Source organism: Colletotrichum costaricense (assembly GCF_030867565.1).
Source record: "Colletotrichum costaricense strain IMI 309622 chromosome Unknown Scaffold_1.1, whole genome shotgun sequence".
NCBI lineage: Eukaryota > Fungi > Ascomycota > Sordariomycetes > Glomerellales > Glomerellaceae > Colletotrichum > Colletotrichum costaricense.
The window spans coordinates 3,641,042-3,662,294 of record NW_026848230.1 but is presented as its reverse complement, the minus strand read 5'-3'; the positions used below and the strand labels follow the sequence as shown (position 1 = coordinate 3,662,294).

The window sequence follows — 21,253 nt, the reverse complement described above, 5'->3', positions numbered from 1 at the left end:
ACAAACGACTTCTCAACGAGTGAATTTCAAACCCCTGGCCCTGGCCCTGAAGATCTCTCTCAAAGTCCCGCATAGCCGAAAAGCGACGCGAGATGCAAGATCCATGCAAGGACGAACCCGCCCCTGGCCGCGCGCCGAGCCACCGATGGCACCGTTGAGTAAAGCTCAAAAAACCCGCCGTTGAAAATAAAAAAAAGGATAACACTAACACCAACAGAAGCTCAACAACTTTGGCCTTTGATAGCCGCTTGGCCCCAGTTTCTCGGCACAACAAATCCCGCAGCGCTAGAACAGGTACGGTAGTATTACGGATACTTTACCCCGCCTGTTCTAACTTCTGTGTCCTCTTCGGTCATTCTTCCAGCTCCCTTGTAAACCTGGGGTGTTAGTAATAGGCATTGTGACTCGTTGGGTCACTATTTGGGAGTGCATGCTCTGACAGCAAGTGAGCAAACAGCCAATACGTTTCAAAGAAACCAACCAATTGCTCTTTTGTCTTCGCTCTTGAGGTTTTCATTCCACATGGGAGCTTGAACCAGCTCCAAAAGACCTCAATGGCACCCGTCGGCGCTCTGCTCTGGCGTTCGCTCAGGACATACCAGATCTATGGCGCCAACACCGATGTCGGCAAGACCGTCTTCGCCTCGGCCCTTTGCAACGCGGCCCGCAACTTCTGGCCGCAGGACAAGACGGCTTTCTTGAAACCCGTTTCTACGGGTCCGGCCACCGAAGCCGACGATAGGTGTACGCTGCAGTCAACTCCACTATCGTTATGATCTCTTACTCATAAGCTAACACAAGAGAAAACAGAAACACGAACTCCTTCGGATTTAATTCCGCTCTTTGGCCTTGCTAATCCTGCTTCCCTTCCCCAGTCATATCTCAAGGTTTGCACCTGGCATCGCGAGGAAAACGCTGTTTCAGTTTGAGATTCCAGCAAGTCCCCATCTGGCCGCTGCAGCCTCGGACCAGGTAAGCTACCAATCTTCTCATTCTTTGTCACCATACTAATCAATTCACTGAAAGCCGACCCCGTCAGACAATGAAGTACTAAGAGGTATCTACAATTACTCATCCAGCCGAGCGGTCGATGGGCCGGGCTGGCTCTTCATCGAAACCGCCGGTGGTGTCCACTCCCCGGCTCCATCCGGCACCCCGCAGGCCGACCTCTACGCCCCGCTCCGAGCTCCGGTCATCTTCATCGGCGACGCCAAACTCGGCGGTATCTCCCAAACCATTTCGGCCTTTGAGTCCCTCAAGCTTCGAGGCTATGATGTCGAAAGCATTTTACTCTTCCGAGATGGGTACTACCAGAACGACACCTACTTGGCCGACTACTTCCGCCGCGGACACGGCATCCCCGTCACCGCTGTAGAACAGCCGCCCACTCGTGCCAAAGATGAGCAGGCGGACGCAGCAGCAATGTCTCGTTACTACACCGAATTGTCGTCTAGCACAGCCATCAAAGACACCTTGGACCACTTACACGCCCGCCACCTCGCCCGCATCGCCCGTCTGGAAACCATGTCTCGCGACGCGCATGATATCATTTGGTACCCCTTCACACAACACAAGGGCCTGACACCGGACAAGATCACGGCAATTGACTCGGCCCACGGCGACAACTTTCAAACCCTCGTCCCCCAGAGCCAACAACAACCCGGTGACCAAGCCCTTCTGCAGCCATCCTTTGACGGGTCCTCATCCTGGTGGACGCAGGGTCTAGGCCACGCCAACCCGAAACTCACCCTCGCAGCCTCCTACGCCGCCGGCCGCTACGGACACGTAATGTTCGCTTCCGCCGTCCACGAGCCCGCCTTGGCCCTTGCCCAGACGCTGCTTCAGGGCCTGCGGAATCCCCGCCTCTCCCGCGTCTTCTACTCGGACAACGGCAGCACGGGCATGGAAGTCGCCGTCAAGATGGGCCTCCGCGCCGCGCGGGTGCGTTACGGCTGGAAAGCCAGCGACAAGCTCGAGATCCTGGGCCTCAGGGGCAGCTACCACGGCGACACCATGGGCGCGATGGACTCTACGGAGCCGTCTGTGTTCAACGAGAAGGTGGAGTGGTATGACGGCAAAGGGTTCTGGTTCGAGTACCCTTCCGTGATGTGCAAGGACGGCAAGTGGCAGGTCCGGGTTCCCGGTGTTCTAAAGGAGGAGCTGGGTGCTGGGCAGGAGTTTGAGAGCTTATCTGCGGTGTTTGATGTCGACGGTAGGGAGAGGGCGGGACAGGCGCAGGTGTACGAGGAGTACATCGTTAGCGTCTTGCGTCGTCTCCAGGACCAGGGGCGCAAATTTGGTGCTTTGGTTATGGAGCCCGTTATTCTTGGAGCGGGAGGCATGATTATGGCGTGAGTACAGACAACGCTTTGTGTGACCAAGCATTTCTTGCTAACTAATTTCCAAACGCAGCGATCCTCTTTTCCAAAGCACTCTCGTCAAGGTCGTCCGACAGCACCCCGAGCTCTTCGGAACGGCAACGCAGTCTCCTTCAGCGGCAGACGAGAACACCTGGACCGGCCTCCCAGTAGTCTTTGACGAAGTTTTCACAGGTCTCACCCGCCTGGGCCGCTTCTCCGCCGCGTCATTCCTCGGCGTCGACCCGGACGTCGTTTGCAACGCCAAGCTGCTCACGGGCGGCCTGGTACCCCTTTGCACCACATCAGCTTCCGACAGCATCTTCCGAGCCTTTGAGAGCGACGAGAAGAGCGACGCGTTGCTCCATGGTCACAGCTATACCGCGCATGCGGTCGGATGTCAAGTTGCCCTCGAATCGCTGCGAGAGCTCCAGAGAATTGACCGCGACGGGGAGTGGAACTGGGCCAAGACGAACGGGTGGGGAGCTTCAGTGACGGCAGGCGCTACCCAGGTAGACTCTGGCAGCTCTGCTGAGGCCTGGTCTGTCTGGTCACAGTCTTTTGTTGACTGGGTTTCGAAGCAGGCTGATCGGGTAGATGGTGTATGGGCCCTGGGTTCTGTTCTTGCTATTCATTTACAGGATAGTGAGGGTGCTGGGTACTCGAGCAATGCGGCCGCGAACCTTCAAAGTGCCCTGCTTCAAGGGGAGCATGGCGCCGAGGGTGAAAGATGGAACGTCCATAGCAGAGTTCTTGGAAATGTACTCTATGTGATGACGAGTCAGACGACGAAGCAGGAGGATATCGAGAGGTTGGAGAGTTTGTTGCGGAAGTCCCTTGTCTGAATACAGAGATGTACTATGAATGAGGTAGATGTGTAACTTACAACACTAAAAGTGTGGCAACAGCCCTGGGACCATCTGAAGCAGCTTGTTTCTTGATCTAGTGACTTGGTATTACAGGCGCAGGCACCTCATGTCTGCTTCCATTATGTCCTCCTTGATACGAAGTATCTAGAAACGTATAATCTTGTCTTTGCAATAGCTCCCTAGAGCTTGTATGCAATGGTGTCCCACCAGGATGCACCAGTTGCCCCATCCCCGAGTATTTAGACGCCGTCATTGGCGGATTTGGTGTACTTCCCCCCTTCCACGGTCCACAAGTACAGCATCTAGGTCTATTGTTAGAGAAATATGGACCACCGCTGTATCTACGAAGGTTGTTTGAGAAAAGGCACTTACATAACACTAACGATGAAGAGGAGACCGACACATCCGCAGCCGACGCTTACACCTACCCGCTGCTCATTTGTAAGATCTTGGGCTGTCAGTACAAATTTTGATACGAGGCACGCTGGTAGAAAGTAGTATTACCTTGCATTATGCCGCTTCCGGGTGGCGGTGCTGGCGGCTTGTCCGATGTAGACGGGGTTGCTTCTGGAGGTGGGCTGTATGACGGAGGAGATGTTTCGGTTGTAAAATCGGTGGTCGGAGGACTATCTGGAGATGTACCTGAAGTCTTGGTGGGTGGGAAGATAGTAGTGATCAGCGAAGAGAGTGTTGACGGAGCGCCGGTTGGCCGTGAGGTAGGGCTGACAGCAGAGGAAGTGAAAGACGCAGAAAAGGACGCCTCCGTCGAAGGCAATAGACTAGAGGTTGTCCGTGAGGTTCCCTGAGTGCGTATTGATGTCCGTGAGGTTCCCTGAGTGCGTGTTGATGTCCGTGTGGGGTCTAGTTGCGCCGTCGTCGGTGATGTGGCACAAGAGAAGGCCGTCTGCTTGCCTCCAGGCCAGGTGAGTGTTGCGCAGAAACTTTCTGTTCCCGTACTATAGAGATCATATTAGAAGAGCTCTGTGCATCATATTGGCGTTTACATATTCATAAGAAGTGCATGTAGCAACTTACCATATCAAAGTACCTGAGTTCGCTGGTGTGGGCTTCTGCGGCCCAGGAAAGCATGTAGTGTAGATTGAACAGCTCTGGCCTTTCTCATCGCAGCATCCGATGAAGCTGTCCTTGTCGGTCCTGCAAGAGCCGTTGTTTGGGCATGCGAGTGGCTTGTCTGAATTAAAGTCAGCAGCGTGACCCCAAACATCCAATTGTATAATATCTACTTACTCGCAACATAGCCGCAGATGTTCGGGTCTCGTAATTGCCTGCCGAGAATAGCCCCGGATTGAATCGCGGTAGCAGTCATTGTCATGTTTGCCTTGTTGATATTTACTGTCACAAGACGAGGTACCTGAGCAGCACAGGCGAACCAGGCAAAGAAGAGGCCAGTCAAGAAAAGAATTATCATCGTGAAATCGAGAGGGGAGTAAAGAAGTGTGTGTAAAGTTCATCTGCTTTGGAAATCCTGAAGTGCATCTGCAAAGCAACCGCGTAGTCGAGAATTTGAACTCTGCCCGTGAGCATTTTAAGAGTCTTTATCTGTTTAGAAAGCATCGCTACCTACTACTTAGAGGCACCTGAGTCTTCAAATTGAGTAGGAACATTCATGGATGAGACTGTGCTACCTCATGCTCATCTGGCAGCCTTACTATTGGAATGATCAGTTCGCGACTCAGTTTGCCAGGAACGCCTAACGACATGCTTTCGGCGGGAAAGACACAGGAAAATAATGATTTCTCCAAGATTGCCTGCTTGACCAGGCTGAGTGGCTTGTTTAGCACTCAGACATGAGGCGCATTGAATATTTTCTACTAGCTTCTCGTCTGCAATCTGAAGAGGCTGCCTACACGTGAGTTCTAAAGCAGCTAAGATGAGGTCTTGGCAATGATTTGGAAGACAATGCTACTTCCTTCTTCCCTTTCGGGACATCACTCTCCTTGCCCTCTATCTTATATGCTCGCTCGTCGACTTTCTCAGATTTTGTCTACAACGCATAGTTCCCAAAGCTCTTCCCTTGATCACTGCGTTTGTATAGTTCTCTCCTCAAGAAGATTACACAGAAGAGCTCATGGTCAACATGACTGAACGGTGCGCCAGCTTAAAAGACCTCAACGACTTCAATCTCTACATTGATCAGCTTAAATCGGCGACAAGCTTCAACATCACCGAACTTGTTCGATGCAAAGAAGAGATATGCGGTGCCATCTGGGGCGATGCCAATCCCGACATTTCGGGAATAGGGGTAAGTACGCTTCACTTATCTCACACCGTTTGCTTTTCAACAGTACTGATTCATGACGGACAACAGGTCTCCATCGGTTATGCCGTCGAATTAGCCCTAGGCTTCGTTCTGGCTTCCCTTATCATAATGATTCGACAGAGATATGGCCCAAGAGCAGAGTTCTTCCAAGTCGTCCTCAAAGCCGGCTTTGACGCCTTCTTCGAGTTTGCAATCTACTTTGCCATCGCCATCGAGCTCGCAGCGATAGTTATGCTCGTCAATAAGGATTTCGGTATATCCACAGCCGGCTTCGGCGCCAACGAAGCTCAAATCGCCCTTGCGGTTTCCGTCGTCTGCATCCTGCCGCTGCTGTACCCAGTCGCCCTGTTACCCCTGGAACTATTCCACCCGGAGAGCGATAGACAGGCGCGACAAAATAGGAAAATGCGGCAAGACCAGAGACGACGGGACTTTAGTCTGATGCTCTTCGCCCTCGTTTGCGTCTTGTTTTTCTACCCGTTCCTCTCGCAGTGCATTCACAACTGGGCACCGGTCCGCGTTGGCGAGGGCAAAGGCGGCAATGGGAAAACATACGTCACGGATGAAGAGTGGGAGAGAATCCGGAACATGTGCTTCGGCGAGGTCACCAAATTCACCATCAGCGAGCACTGGGCCCTCGCCGTATGCGAGATGATGGCCTCGTTACTCATCTTCTTATTCATGTTGTGGCATGCCATGGAGCTTGGCGTCCGCAGGCTGCAGACGCAGGATCGGTACATTGGCAAGGAGCGCCAGCGAACCGTCACTCTTTCACGGACACGACAGTTCGTCGAGCGGGCGTGGGCGAGTCAGAGTCTGGTCCAGGCTCTGCTGCTGTTCGTCCCGCTTTTCTTGGGTTGCGTGCTTCTGTGGTGCGTCTTCCGTCTGAGGAGCATTCAGGCGGCGGCGGCGAGCAACATGGGAGGTGAGTATGCTGGGGACGACTGGGGGTTTGGGCAGATTGTTGGCATCATCATCTTTGCTCCTGTTCCTGCAGAGATGCTGTTTGCGGCGTGGGAGGCACGGTCTCTTATTTTGAGGAGTGATTACGACAGCGTGAGCAGTCGGAGTTAGCTACTTATTTTGCCTACTTGAGGTATTGTTTGATATTGCGAGTCTTCCAAATCGATGCCTCGAGAACTGCCTGAACAACATGGCAAGATCTTTTGTGGATATGTGGGCACACACGCGACGTGCCAAAGCTCAACAATAGAGCAAGTTCTTCATCGATACGTCGGTCGTGGGATATAGGCGGTTTTTCGAAGAGGAGAGATCTTCGCATGGGGCCTTGCCAGGGGTCTCTGCTGTTTCAATGCATCGAATGCATATAGAAAAGTCTACGGAGTAGATGAAGCCACCAACCGGACCTTTCCCAGGGAGCCAGTTAGTTCAACAAACCAGGGACGGAAGGGCCAGAGCGCGACAGGCGACGAGGACCTTTTATGCGGCCGTCCATTTTAAGGTGCTGTTTCACCCGGAGTTAGTGATGGGTCTTGGCTGCAATTCCCGGATGAGTGCCTTCGTAGTATGAGTGGTCGCCCTATGCGAGAACGAGGGTGGAGTTAAGACCAGAGGTGCAGTTGATGACAGATAGCACGGGAGGGAAGAGTACGACGCAAGATGATGAGATGGGATGAGTCTAGTGAGTGGCTAGGGTAGCTATGTGAAGTTATGAATGGTTCAAGTCTCTTCCCGGCCGAGAGATGCGCCCGAGTCTCATGAGTCTTACGAGTCTCAACTCAAGTGAAGATTCAGAGTATACTGCTCACATAGTCAGATAAGCCGAGGCGGCACGAGACAAGTGCGATATCCCCGTGTAGCATGCGGAAGGAATTGAAGGATTCTCGGCGCTATGAAGTGAATATGCCGATGTCCGGTCCGTGTCTGTGTCTCTCGATCAGTGATCAGCGTAACAGAGTAGCATGTTAGTGCTACCTTATTTGATGTAGTGCGTAGTAAGGGTCTTTTGCCAAGTTCAGACTAGAAGACGAATTGGAAGCTTCTGTCGAAGAGATTTGCGGGGTTTTAAAAATCCTTCACCCAATTTGTGTGGGTGTTGTGACAGTGAAAGTGAGAGTGAGAAGGGACAAGTGAAAGTCACAGCGAAAAGTGAGTTTGTGTGAGTGAGATGTGAGGTCATGGGCTGCTGACGTATGCGCCACTCGACGCCAAGCTCTTCCCCCCGGCCCCAACTCTGATGATCCTCTTCGTCCCAGTCCACCAGACACACTGACACAACCACAAATCACGACTACTTTGAACCAGTTAAGATGGAGAGAAGTTAGTGCAGCGGCCCCAGGTAAAAGGGAGGAGATCTGCAATCTAATCTGTCCCGTGCGCCGCCAAATGCCGACCGCTTCCCGCCCGCCCTGCCGCCGCGCCTCAAATGTTCCGTTCCAGTGCGATCCTACGCTTTTTTCAAGCTTTGCTCAGTCATACTCGCAGAAGATCACTGATCCTGGTCGGGCTAGCCGTCTTTCCGTCCCCCTTTGTTCTGCAGATTGCAGACTGCAGACTGCGGCGCCACTCTCCTTCAGATTCGAACAAGCTGTGGAGATGCCTAGGCCAAACGAGCAGGCCAGTAGAAGCTTGAGAAACTCAAAAGATGCGAAGAGATCGGGCCCTGATTCGGCTATGGATACGGATACAACTCACAGCCATTGGATCGAGTTCCCACATTCGCACTTCTCACAAACCAATGTCTCTCCGAGCCCTCCGAAGGAAAAAAGCGGATATCACGGCCCGTCCTAGCATCAAAGCTTGACTTCGTTCCACCCCACACACGCGTACGGTAGCGTCTGCAATGTTGAGGCACTCTTGCAATCTTGCAGACGCAGTCCTGTCATTGTGAGGCATATCCGGGTTGTCAGGGGGTGCCAGACTGAGACCAGCCAGGCAGACCCAAAACTCGCCGGTTTGCTGCCCAGTTCGTCAACGGCGAGCCCGCGCCTATGAGAAAGAAGTCAGTCAAGAGATCTACCTGCTCTCTTGATATCTTTCCGTACATGACTATACTCTCATACGGAGGACCTACGAGTGTGAAGCAAGGAGGACCCATCCAATAGGTCTTCAACATGCCGTGAATGCCACCCGAAGTACGGTTTCGCAGTCGCAAACTGCAGTTCGGACTCGAGCGAGAATACCCATGGCCCATGGTCCATGGATGAAGCGCAGGAGATTCACCACCCCCGTTCGCCCCCCTCTATGCCCCTTTTGACGGCCGAATTCCGTCCTCAACTCCTCCGTCCGCTTCGCCCCACACTGCCCGTACGTGCCCCGCTAGAAACCGGAACCTGTTTCTGGCAGTTTGCGAGGAAAGACAAGCACACAATGTGGGCAAAGACCGCACACACCGGTGACACCTTACACTAGCTCGCGGCTCGCCCCTAGAGGACGACCGATCTTCCTACGTTAGAGACCCGGCTTAGTTCAGCAATGGGCAATAAACGAACTCGAAACAAGCCTTTTCTTCCCTCCTTGTCCCTCCTCCCTCCTCCCAACTTCAGCGTTGCTCCACTCGCGGCGCCGGTACACCTTTGAGCGCCGACCGGCCGATAACGGTCCCGGGCTTTGTTGCAGCACGGTGGAACTGCTGCCATGTAGACATGACGTCTTCATCTCAACTCCTTCGCCGAGCTATGTCCTTCTTCGCTGAGTAGGTGTGCGGACTTGAGCATCATGAGAAAATGCCGATGCATGGCTAGGGGCCAGAACTATGCTGGACCCAAAAGTATGTTTTGCTACCTTAGCTCAGAAGAGAATGGAGCAGAGCTTTCTCTCTTCTGAATATATAAACACTCTGGCTTGGCCCCGTGAACTTGGGTTTCGAGACCACACACTCATACATATCCCACTCTCACAAGCCTTTTGACTATCGTCTACAACTGCAACACAATACAGCTTATACCATTTGATACTTTCAACCCTCGAAACACTACCATACGATACCAACTTAGTATCTCACTTTTGACAAACTAGCATTACACTACTTCAGCATTACACTACTTCAGCATGGCACAGCCCCAGTACGGAAAGCGCTTGATTCCCCAGGTCCTCGACGAGGTCGCAAAGTCAGAACCCAACAGAGAGTTCATCTCCGTCCCCCGCTCCTCCAACCCCCAAGATGGCTGGAAGCCCATCTCCTACAAGCAGATCGCCAACGCGGTGAACCGGATAGCCCAGAGAATCATCGACAAGCGCGGCAAGCCCGAACCTGGAAGCTTCCCAACCCTCACCTACATCGGCCCCAACGATGCCCGCTACATGATTATTATGATCGCCTGTATCAAGGCAGGATACAAGGCCCTCCTCATCTCCCCAAGAAACTCCTTCGAAGGCCAGATGAACCTGTTCGAGAAGACAGACTGCCACATCATCTGCTTCGACTCGTCCTTCAAGGATGTCATCCAGCCCCTGCTGGAAGAGCGCCCCATGGGCGCCATTATGGTCAGCTCGGCAGACGCATGGCTCTCGGACGACGAGGTGCCCCATTTCCCCTACAACAAGACCTACGAAGAGGCAGAAAATGACCCCGTCGTCGTCCTGCACACGAGCGGCAGCACAGGTCTGCCAAAGCCCATCGTCGCCCGTGTCGGCATGATGTCTGTCGCCGACGCTTTCCACAACGTCCCCGATTTCATGGGCTCCGAGAACTGCGTAAAATCCATCATGCACGGTACCCGCCTCTTCCTGCCAATGCCCCTCTTCCACGCCGCCGGCTGCTACATGTCAACCTTCGCCACGATCTACTGGGGACGGCCCGTCGCGCTGGGCTTCACGGACCGGCCCCTGACGCCGCAGACCGTTATCGACGCTGCCCAGTACGCTAAGATCGACAACGTGATCCTGCCTCCCGCCATCCTCGAAGAGATGGCCCATATGCCCGAGGGCATCGCGGCGCTCCAGAAGTTCAAGCGCGTCAACTTCGGTGGTGGCAACCTTGCCCGCGGCGCTGGCGACAAGCTCGTCAAGGAGGGCGTCCCCGTCTCGAGCGTCATCGCCTTTACTGAGGCGGCCCCCTTACCATACTACTTCCAGAAGAACCTCGAGCTGTGGCAGTGGTTCATCGTCGACTCGGACAGACTTGGCGTTGACTGGCGCCAAGCCAGCGGTGAGGACGAGGACATATACGAGCAGGTCATTGTTCGCAAGGACAAGGCGGACCCCCTCCAGGGCATCTTCTACACCTTCCCCGATGTCAACGAGTACAACACAAAGGACTTGTACCGGAAGCACCCGACGCTGCCCAACCACTGGATGTACTACGGCCGCTCCGACAACATCATTGTCTTCTCAAACGGCGAGAAGCTCAATCCTGTCACCATTGAGGAGATCGTCACCGGTCACGCGAGAGTCAAAGGCGCCGTCGTCGCCGGCGCCATGCGCTTCCAGCCCTTCCTCATCCTCGAACCCACCGAACCCTTGACTTCCGAGGATGACATCCAGCAATTTATCGACGACGTCTGGCCTTTGGTCGTCAAGGCGAACAAGGAGACCGTCGCTCACGGCCAGATCGGCCGCGCCTTCATCGGCGTCACCAACCCAGAGAAGCCCTTCCCCCGTGCCGGCAAGGGCACCATCCAGCGACCTATGGCCCTCAAGCTCTACAAGGACGAGCTTGACGCGTGGTATAGCAAGGCTGAGGACGGCGCCGACTCCCTGTCCGTCAACATTGACGTCTCCTCCCAGCAAGGAATGATCGACTCCATCGAGAAGCTCTTCCAGCAGACCCTCGGCAGCCGCGCCCTCTCCGCCGACTCGGACTTCTTCAGCGCTGGCATCGACTCCATGCAGGTTATCAACGCCTCCCGTCTCCTCCGCAAGGGCCTCGAGGCCGCCGGCGCAAACATCACCGCCGATGCCATCGCAACTCGCGTTATCTACGCCCATCCCACCCCTCGCCAGCTGGCTGCCTACCTCATGGACCGCGTCAGTAAGAACACCTCTTCAGACAGCAACGGCGACAGTGAAAACCATGATATCCACGCCATGGAGGCACAGCTGCAAAAGTACACCCGCGACCTCCCCAAACGCAGTGCTGGCTCCAAGCCCGCGCCAAACGATAAGGGTCAGACCGTCCTCGTCACCGGCACCACCGGCGCCCTGGGCTCCTACCTCCTCGACTTCATGGAACACAACCCCGCCGTATCGAAGGTCGTCTGCCTCAACCGCAGCGATGACAGCGGCAAGCGCCAGGTCAAGATGTCCGCCGAGCGCGGCCTCGCCACCACCTGGAAGAAGGCAGAATTCCTCTGCGTCGACATGTCCAAGAGCAATCTCGGCCTTGGGCCGGAAGTCTACGACCGTCTCCTGAAGGAGGCAGACCGCATCATCCACAATGCCTGGCCCGTCAACTTCAACATCTCAGTCGAGACCTTTGAGCCGCACATCCGTGGCGTCCGTCACTGGGTCGACTTCTCCCTCCGCGCTGCCAAGAACGTGCCCATCGTCTTCGTGAGCTCTATCGGCACCGTTGACACCTGGCAGGGCCCCGGCCCCGTGCCGGAGAAGAGGCTGATGGATTTGTCCCTGCCGAGCACCGGCTACGGTCGCTCTAAGATGGTCAGCTCTCTCATCCTCGATGAGGCGACGCAGGTTTCGGGCGTGCCCACCGCTGTCGTCCGTGTCGGACAGGTCGCCGGCCCGCAATCCAAGGAGGGTGTATGGAACCGCCAGGAATGGCTCCCTACCATCATCGCTAGCTCGAAGTACCTCGGCGCACTGCCGCGTGACCTCGGAGCCATGGCGACCGTCAACTGGACACCCATTGAAGGTATCGCGAATCTCATCCTAGAGGTTTCTGGTATTGCTGCCCCCGTGCCATTGGAGAAGATCAACGGCTACTTCCACGGCGTAAACCCGCGCACTGTACCCTGGGAGACACTGGCTGAGGCCGTCAGGGAGTTCTACGGTGACGGTGTCATCAAGAAGTTGGTATCCTTCACGAAGTGGGTTGAGCTGTTGGAGAACAGCACGGCGACCACAGATGACGTTGACAAGAACCCGGGCATCAAGTTGCTTGACTTCTACCAGGGTTTGGCTATGGGCGAGGGACAGGGTGTCGAATTCTCAATGGAGCGCACGACAAAGAGCAGCCAGACGATGAAGGAGATGCAGGCCGTGACACCTGAGTTGATGCAAAATTGGTGCAGACAGTGGGCGTTCTAAACATTGATAGACCTTGTTTTGGGATTTGGGAAAGCATAGACTATTACCTTAATGCTGTACATAGACTGATATATGACAATTAATTTCAAGTTATGATAAGCTTCGTTTTCTTTCCATATCATTTGCTGGCATAGTAAGACGTCCAATAGTTCGGCACAGTTCGATTGCCCTCGCTCGCCGTCTTGTTAATTAAGGGCCAGCCTGGTAGCCGCCCCCCTTTGTAGCGAGGCTATATTTGAATGGTCCCATTGTGATTTACGCGTCAAAGAACAACCAGCTTCCTGTCACACTCCATCCACCATGTTCAGATATCAAAGAACGAACAGCGGCGTTTGGCTCTCTTTGAGTGACCAATGCAAATCTGAACTATATAAACATGATACATGGAAGTCTTGCGGTCTTGGATGATAGTTTCATCAAACATTGCGCAAGAGTTTGTCTTCAATCGTCCTCACACTTGGAAAACGTACCTTACATCTTAATTTCGATCAATCCAGGTGTCACCAGAGAAATGAATGAACGGAATGATGACAGACCTGAGTGCAATATGCTTGCGTCGTCCAGCAAGAAAGAGAATGAGGAAGAGAAGTGCGAAAACAAGTTCCACTGGTATTTCTACTGGGAAGGCGATACATTGGTGTACCCAATCCATCCCGAACCCAGACCGCCGGGCTACAAGGCACCAATCAAGACAACTCCACTGAAGGAAACGGAGACAACGTGCGATAATCCAATTCATTGCCATGAGAAATATCACTGGTCTTTGTACCGGAAAGGCGAGGAATTGGTACAACCCATCCATCCTAAAGGCAAAAATGTCCCAACAGATTACGACAAGGGACCAGTCCCTACAGTTGACGGTCTCATACTCGGTACCAGAGACATCTGCCATGTAAAAGACAGTTGCCCAGGCGTTCATTTCATGGAAAGACGGGACCCGCGCAGTGAGGGGAAACAGCAAAAGTTTCAATACAGTTCAAACAGAGATACGGCGAGACTCCTGATCGAAGCGGAGCTTGCATCTGATGCCCTAAAGCCAACATCAGACAATCTCATAGAAGACGAGCTGGAAGATGATATGAAATACCGGGGCTCAGAGCCTTCTCGGAGTTCTGAATAGAGTAACAAGACTCCTGGGAATAGATCAACGGGGAGTCAATTAGGCTTCTCATCGAGCACAATACAATAACAAAACATTGACAACTCGTGTTGCTGATGAAATAACGATGATATTTCGCGGTCGGTCCTTCCTGTGAATTGCTGATGGAATTGCTGATTAGCAATGGGTCCTATACGCTCAAACACATCAGCCTGGCCTAGATCCTTCATGCTGTAAGTTAGAGAGTGAAGAGTTGATAGCCGTAAGGATTAGCAGGTAATCACAGCTTTCTTCAATGATGTGATTCAAGTATAAGCTTAGCTAGTACTTCGTGACTATCATTGACACGGGAAGTTTATGGCGAAAATGAAGACCAAGTGTAATTATACTACTCTGTTATTCATCATAGAACTCGATGAAATCCATCGCCGTGTGTAAATTTGAAACCACTATCCATGCCAGGCTGATGTATCTTACAGGACCCAGTATCAAACACGCAATTCTTCAGGTGCTACAAGACATTGGACGGTCTGACACAGTTTGTTTGCCGTTTGGCCCTCTTGAAGCTGTTCCTGCGTCAAAGAACGAAAAGCTGTCTTTCCCACTCTCATCACTTTGTTCAACATCAAAGGACAGACAGCAACATTGATCTACGAACTGAACTCCAATATACATGAAGCCGATCGATAAATAAATCTTGGTTGCATAGCATGCTTACATGTGTAGAACTTTTCCCAGACGCTGTGCAAAAGTCATCCTCAATCCCATCGCCTTGCGTGAGAAGACATCTCAATCTCGACAAGAAAGTTACCAGAATATGGGGCAATGCTTCGTCAAGCCAGGGAAACGACCGTCATCGTTCAACCCCTCCCAATCGACAGGCCCATCGAGTCGAACCACTCAACCAGGGCGAGCTGGACGTACGCAATAGAAGACATTCCCCAGTTGAAGAGTAGCATGACCCGTATTCATACTAGCGGGAAGGCGACCCCAGAGGTTGTACGAGGACGGAACTCCGTAAGCTTGAAGCCGGAACCCAGAAAATCTATGGCGAAGATGCCGTGAGGCCGTAAAGACCCCCGGGGATCGAGGCCACCAAAGAGCGCTTCATGGGGTCTTTCCAGGTTACATCGATAACAAATCATCCGAGTTCCTCACCGAGAATGAACTAGAATCGAGATATTGAAGCTATGGGTATTGTTATGAGGCTTATAGAGCGAGGCGTTGAGTTCGTGTTGTTGGATGGGCTCTAAGGCATTGTAGTTTCAATTCAGTCATTGGCGTTGTTTGTTGGATGTGCAGCAAGTTGTCCTCACTGGCAAAAGTTTCAATTAGAATACGAGTCCATGTTTTGGTAATGCCTCAGGGGAAGATGGTGACCACAGCCCTCCGCTCCTTTGCTTTTCATAAGCACCTTGACCAGGAACCGATTGAGGCTCTAGGGCCCAAGTCGCGCTTTCGCCCGTAGCCTAACTACGGTCATTATTTCCATGTAGCATTTCTCCGATGTCGCAGGCATTCGGCGAGTCCGCTCAAACTCGTGGAGGGTCAGCCGTGATCTATATATCATCAGCAAGTGCCACGGTCAGGAAAGCAAGGTGGTCGGCGAGAACTGTCAAGACAAGTCCACGATGTGGGATTGCGCATCGCGGGTATCACGAATCCATGGGAGTGACCTCAAGCCGGCAGCGGTAAAGTTCTCTCAGAGAAACGACATGTAATTCCAAGTACCTTTAAAGCTACGTTTTTTCCGCTGTCTACTTCTACATCAGGAAGACTGACGGTCCGGCATGGTTTATTTGCTGTCTCGCGAGCCTGCTGCTGTTCAGACGTCAAAGACGAACAGTTGCCTTTCGCCCTTCAGCTGTATTCAAATATCAAAGAATGAACAGATACTTTTGTCTCTGAGTTGCTGATCTAATTCACCTGAGCTAAGTACATATAAACCCAATATCAAAAGGCGTGTCGGTTACACAGCATAGGAGATATCCACGTATTTTCATCAAACACTGCACCGAAAGAAACGTTGTCAATCGCCAACACGGTTCAGAAAACAAGCAAATCAGTGCCAAGCACCTTGGAACCTATCTGAAAATGAGTCAACACAACAACGGCGAAACCGACAGCCATACGTCTAACGACAGGCAAGACGGTCGTGATCCATCTCGTTGCGACGGACAGGCCCATTTGGCTGAGGATGATCCCACTCCGAGAGAACTAATGCGCGCCCCTCAGCTTAGTCAGATCGGACTAGAAACAACGACAATGAAGTGCGAAGTCTGCGGAGAAGCACGCTTGTGGACGGGTGGGAGAGATCTCACTTGCTCAACACCGTGCCGTGACCGGCTATTTAAAAGAGCAGACGAGCCGCAGATGGAAAATGAAGGGGGAAAGGACCTCGAGACGTCGGCGCCATACACAACCTCCAACGGGAAACCGCGGGAACACTGTCGAGTCCCTGAGGATTGGGTACCGACGGAAGACGACATGAAGGTTTACAGCATCTCCCATGATGGTACGAAGGACAGACTCGAAGATCGTGCAAAGGACTGAAGACCAGGACTCTCTCAGAGTCCGGATGAGGTCGCTTTACCGCCTATAGTGCACCGAGAAGCCACCTGAGCTTTTCATCGAGGAGAAAACAATATTGGTACGTTGGAAACTTTTGTGAGGTCTGGATTAGTCTTCCGGGAGCTTGTGGGGCAACATAATAACAGTTGATCATTTGTATCTTCTGTAATCCTATAGCATCCACTAGAGTTATGAAGTACAGCCAGTTTATGAGTGATTGTTTCGCAGTGGAAATCGCGTTCATCTATTGTTGCCTTAACTGTGAGATCCCCTGGCTGTCCATAATAGCATCACCCAAGTGTGTTTCCAAAAATACGAGCTAGGAGTAGTTGCAGAGTCACTAAGTGTCTCAGGCCCGAATGAGGTCCGATCATTAGTAGGCAAGACACCTCTTATGTCACCACCCGCGTCTACGATGTCTTACGCGCTCTGCATGGGAACTTACGGAGTCTACGACAACACAGCACCATCATCGGCACTCTGCCGCGATCAAGATGAGCAAAGCGTGTAGCAGAGATGGAGCTCTTCGAACTAGTGACGATCGCTAAAGTTGGTGACGTACTTGTTGGGCAGGCAATTCACTCTACTGAGATTTTTCTCATCAACGCCAGCCGCATCGTACGTCTAATACTTACTTCTGCCATCCAGATCATAGCGAGCGGAACGTGGTCATGAGGAATGTTTCTTTTTCTACATCAGCTTCATCGCTATTCAGGGAACCCCGCGCTCCCTCCCTATCCCAGAGCGAAGTCTCGGCGGGTCGTAAGATTGCTCAACAGAGAATTGACTTGGTTGATAGATTACGGGAGAACCAGCTGGTCATCCAACTTCCTGTTGTCGCCGCCGCCAGTTCGAAAGTTGGGGGGGAAAGGCTGTCTAACATTCTAAGTTCCATAGCCGATGCCAAGTCTCCGTAGTCGAAGCATTTTCATCATTTGAAGAAGGATTCGTTTAGTGAGTTGCTCCTAGTGTGTACTTATACATGATGTTCGACTAGCTCGAGTGCTCAGGCATGGCCCCAACCGCGAACAGCGTCCTTGGCCAGGCCTTTCTTTCTACCGCTCCCTTGACAATGTTCAGATATCAAAGGAAGAACAGCCTGCTTTACCTTTGCACTATCAACGTAAGGCTAAGAGTGAATAGTAATGAGGATCCTTAGTCTTGTCGAAAATAGTGTAGGCGGTCCTACCCAAATTACCGCATGACGCCAATAGCCAACTCACTCAAGAAACTACCTTCATCAACAAGAAAACTTCTGAAGATGGCCCAATACTGCCTGCATCATGAGCCCCCGTGCATCATTTCCCCAATACACGGTGGGTGTACCGACGTCTCCTCAAGAAGGATTGATCAAGATCGCAATATTCGGTGCCACAGCTCGGGGTACACAGTCGAACAGCTTTTGCCGGACACTGCAGGACGTGATATCGACTCTGTCTCCTTAGCCCAATACTACAGCAACCCATTCAGTCCCACCAAGCACAGGTCCAACAAGCACCGACCTAACGTTCTCGGGGAAATAGACGAGCATCAACATTGGCGCAGGCCCCGTCTCCAATTGCGTCACAGCAGCTCGACGCTCTCCATGGAATCAAAAGCAACCGCGAGCCGTGGTCCTCAGAGACAGCTCGAGCACCGAGAGCGGGGGCCAGATACCATCGAAGAAAGCACAGCTTCTGGAAAAATCACACGGCGAAGCACGCAAGCCCTAGAAATTTACGGGATGTCCGTGGCCAACGAAGGAGGGTATTCTAAAAAGGGGAAAGGAAAGGTCCCATCACATCAACAAGAAGAGAACCCCAAAGTTCACCGCAAGAGGAGTGGGAAAAGTGGTTCTACAATGGTACGAACCCCGTCGAATTCACGACACGAGATTCTCCTGGTCTCGTCTAATGAGGATGAAGGAAAGCAGTCTAGGCCTGGAAACTTGAATGCGTATGTAGAGGATGCGGTAGACTCAGACGCCAAGTCAAGGATCATCTAATGTAACCGTCAAGAGATACAAGAAATGAGAGTTTGGCAGGGGGGGGAGTATGTAGATACTCTTGCTCTTCAGAAGCAAGAAGCACAATGTATGCATAGATATGTCTCCAAAGGTTATAAGTATGTCCAAGTATACCATCGCGTGCTGACGAGCGTGTGAAACGTACGCTCAGAAGCAATTGGAGTATTGGTTTCAGTAGCAAGTGTCACGGTAATGAGACATAAAGCCTCAAAAGAGAAGCAAAATGAGACGGGAGAATAGGTAAGCAACGTAGGGTATCAAGAATATATGAAAGCGATCTCGACCCGAGAATTCCGGGGTTTTCTACAGTCTCTTCGAACGCCCCTTTATGTGGCACATTACTCACTTGCTCTGAACGCCGAACGCTATCCAATGCCAGAAATGCAACAATGAGGTGACGTTCAGGGTACCGACCTCACGACCCAACATCCGCCCATCAACCAATACACTCCCTTCACATTCACAAAGCCCGCCTCAACCTGGCCACAGGCCCAGCTCTACCAGGATTCTCCCGATGAAACTGCAACACCCACGAATCGCAGCCTTGCAGATCCCTCGCCGGCTGCCACGTCGGCTCAGCGTACTCCCACTCGACGAGATACTGCAGCCCCGTCCGCGGCGTCTTACCGGACCCGGACCACCGCGAGTCCAGAATCGAGCGGAACGCCCAGCGCTCCTCGTCGGGCTTCGTGATGTCGTGGTACTTTACCACGACGCGGCCCTGCTTTTCGGGTTCCGGCTGGGTGATGTCCGTCACGACTATAGCTTCGTGTCTCGTGTGGCAGTCTGGGAAGGGCGACAGCGGTACGGATGTAGGTTCTGGATTCAGCAGCTGGATCGCGTTAGTTTGTCTGAGCCAGGGGTCGAAGAGGAGGGACCAATCGAACCAGATCTCGGGAGTGAGTCTACTCTGCGGAGATGGAGCCTCAGACTCACATACACCGAAGCGCTTAGACGAGAGAAAGGAAGGCAGAGAAGAGGCACCAGCCCGCGACCACGAGGCATCAACAGTCGGCGCCTTCACCCACGCGTTGCAAAAGAGGCCTACGACGCCCATGAAGACCTGGATCGTCGAGCGGCGGGACCCAAACGCCCAGCGATTCCAGCCCTCGAATTGGGCGCAGAGTTTGACGAGGCAGAGGATCAGGGCTCTATCTGCGAACTGCGGGCCCGGGCTCGTGACCTGGTTGAGGTACATACGTCGGCCTGCAGGATCCGTGTTGGAGACGATGTCGTCTACTCTGTCAAGGATCGCGACTTCGTCTAGCTGCGGCGAGGATTGCGCGTCAGGGTGCTCTAGTTCGATGAGGAGGGTACGGACAATGGCGCGGACAGGCGGGAAGCGCATGAAGTTGTGCAGGGCGTTGATGGGGATGTCGAATCTTCTAGCCAGGTTGACCAAGTCAGTGTGTACCGCTACATTTGGTGTGACGGATGGGCGGCGTGGATGGATAGACTGAAAGTGGTAGTCGCTGGGCCAGGTTGATCTGGTTCTCTTACATGGTTGAGCAAAGTTGACTTCAAGAATTGTGGCGTTAACCTCAGGCTCGTCGTAAGTCCACCTGGGCAGGATGTGTCGCTCTTCTAAAGCCGAGTTCATGAGCCGGGTGAAGTGCTCGTCTGTGCCATTGTTAAGATTGATCTTGGTGTCGCCGTTGTGCCCAGAGACCAGCTTGGACACAATGGTACTACGCAAACCCATTCTGGCAAAGGTATTGTGATATATGCTGGGTGTTGTGTGAGAGTATTCGACAGAGGTAAATGACACAAAGGTATAGTGATACTGTACGATAAGAATGTTTGATTTGAAGTGAAGAAGGTCTACGGTCTGCAAAACGAAACTTTTCTCTCCACGAGGACTCTGCTCGAACATATAGTCTAAATCACGATTGGAAGGCATCGAAATATGTTGATGGTCAAAGAAAGGCACGACATTGTGTTTTCTGCCGGGCCATTCGTCTTTCACCTAGGTCAAAGATATCACCACAAATTTGGCATTTGTGTACAATGGACAGCCAAATACGTTGACATGACTACAAAGACCGTGTCTTCAACGGTTTGTCATTCCAGCTTTGCGCTCTTGAGACGCGAGTCCGTTGTTGAATGACTTTGTTGCTCTGGTCCTACCAGACGAAGACAAGCCATTGTTTCGCTGATTGCACTGCCTACTTTGAGCAACTCAGACCTTTCCCACATGTCTCACTTGATGATGTAACTCGAATTTGCAGAGAGAGGCTGAGTTAGCGAGCAAGATATTGCCAAGCGAGGATATAGCAGTGCGCTCTGTAGGAAGATTTCGCAACTTCCTTCACACAGGTCGTCACATCATAGAAGATGAGACGTTGACACCAAGTGAGTACGGCAGTGAGATGCGTAATCTAGAAATATTGGGTCACAGATCCGGGTGACTAGCCCAGAAGCGAGTGTGCCAAGACCGGGTAGATAGTGGCACAGCTTGTCTTCTCAAACACAGCATGCGGCAGCCCTGCAGTAGACGGAATTCGGTCTTGTCAAACGGGGAAACGCGGCTTCTCGACGACAACGACGATGAGCGGGCCCGAGCTCCTGACATTACCATGTGTTGTCCACTTTTGTAGGGCGTGACACATGACATCGTGCTGGCGCTCCTTGAAGGAGATTCGCGTTGGGTTGGGTATGAGGCTCTACTGTAGTGGATAGTACGTGACAGGTGACAGACAGAACAGTGCCAGTGAGCTGCTCACATGGACGTGCGGGGTGTACCTCTCGCGGCCACAGATGGCATGGAGCGATCATGAAGGGAAAGAAAACGCTAAGGATGGGTTACTGTGCTCTGGACTGCATGTCTGGGATTCCTCCCGCAATAGGCGCCGAGTAGAAACAGGCACGTCCAATAAGGGGCGGTGCCTGGACAAGCCGCAAGCA

The 21,253-nt window shown here is 52.6% G+C and overlaps 8 protein-coding genes across 8 annotated transcripts; 6 read left to right on the top strand and 2 right to left on the bottom strand.

The window, feature by feature from the left end:
- Positions 1–554: 554 nt before the first annotated feature.
- CCOS01_01267 (onanonoxo-7-onima-8-eninoihtemlysoneda) lies at positions 555–3,202 on the top strand (the record flags this gene model as incomplete). Its single annotated transcript, XM_060449463.1, has 4 exons — positions 555–742; positions 876–972; positions 1,027–2,351; positions 2,413–3,202. 4 exons carry the CDS (start codon positions 555–557, stop codon positions 3,200–3,202), a joined length of 2,400 nt encoding a protein of 799 aa, XP_060320901.1.
- A 263-nt stretch (positions 3,203–3,465) lies between these two features.
- Positions 3,466–4,559, bottom strand: CCOS01_01266 (uncharacterized protein; the record flags this gene model as incomplete). The annotated part of the gene is made up of 5 exons (XM_060449462.1): positions 3,466–3,528; positions 3,610–3,674; positions 3,731–4,182; positions 4,262–4,418; positions 4,475–4,559. The coding sequence occupies 5 exons, from the start codon at positions 4,557–4,559 to the stop codon at positions 3,466–3,468; spliced, it is 822 nt and encodes a 273-aa protein (XP_060320900.1).
- Positions 4,560–5,315: 756 nt separating this feature from the next.
- CCOS01_01265 (uncharacterized protein) lies at positions 5,316–6,581 on the top strand (the record flags this gene model as incomplete). The annotated part of the gene is made up of 2 exons (XM_060449461.1): positions 5,316–5,489; positions 5,556–6,581. The coding sequence occupies 2 exons, from the start codon at positions 5,316–5,318 to the stop codon at positions 6,579–6,581; spliced, it is 1,200 nt and encodes a 399-aa protein (XP_060320899.1).
- A 1,312-nt stretch (positions 6,582–7,893) lies between these two features.
- On the top strand, positions 7,894–8,100 carry CCOS01_01264 (uncharacterized protein; the record flags this gene model as incomplete). Its single annotated transcript, XM_060449460.1, has 1 exon — positions 7,894–8,100. The coding sequence occupies one exon, from the start codon at positions 7,894–7,896 to the stop codon at positions 8,098–8,100; it is 207 nt and encodes a 68-aa protein (XP_060320898.1).
- A 1,418-nt stretch (positions 8,101–9,518) lies between these two features.
- CCOS01_01263 (thioester reductase domain-containing protein) lies at positions 9,519–12,674 on the top strand (the record flags this gene model as incomplete). The annotated part of the gene is made up of 1 exon (XM_060449459.1): positions 9,519–12,674. The coding sequence occupies one exon, from the start codon at positions 9,519–9,521 to the stop codon at positions 12,672–12,674; it is 3,156 nt and encodes a 1,051-aa protein (XP_060320897.1).
- Positions 12,675–13,185: 511 nt separating this feature from the next.
- CCOS01_01262 (uncharacterized protein) lies at positions 13,186–13,794 on the top strand (the record flags this gene model as incomplete). Its single annotated transcript, XM_060449458.1, has 1 exon — positions 13,186–13,794. One exon carries the CDS (start codon positions 13,186–13,188, stop codon positions 13,792–13,794), a length of 609 nt encoding a protein of 202 aa, XP_060320896.1.
- A 1,920-nt stretch (positions 13,795–15,714) lies between these two features.
- On the top strand, positions 15,715–16,326 carry CCOS01_01261 (uncharacterized protein; the record flags this gene model as incomplete). The annotated part of the gene is made up of 1 exon (XM_060449457.1): positions 15,715–16,326. A coding segment is annotated over one exon (612 nt), but the record flags the coding sequence as incomplete, so codon positions are not given.
- A 2,483-nt stretch (positions 16,327–18,809) lies between these two features.
- Positions 18,810–20,051, bottom strand: CCOS01_01260 (uncharacterized protein; the record flags this gene model as incomplete). The annotated part of the gene is made up of 1 exon (XM_060449456.1): positions 18,810–20,051. One exon carries the CDS (start codon positions 20,049–20,051, stop codon positions 18,810–18,812), a length of 1,242 nt encoding a protein of 413 aa, XP_060320894.1.
- Between the last annotated feature and the right edge of the window lie 1,202 nt (positions 20,052–21,253).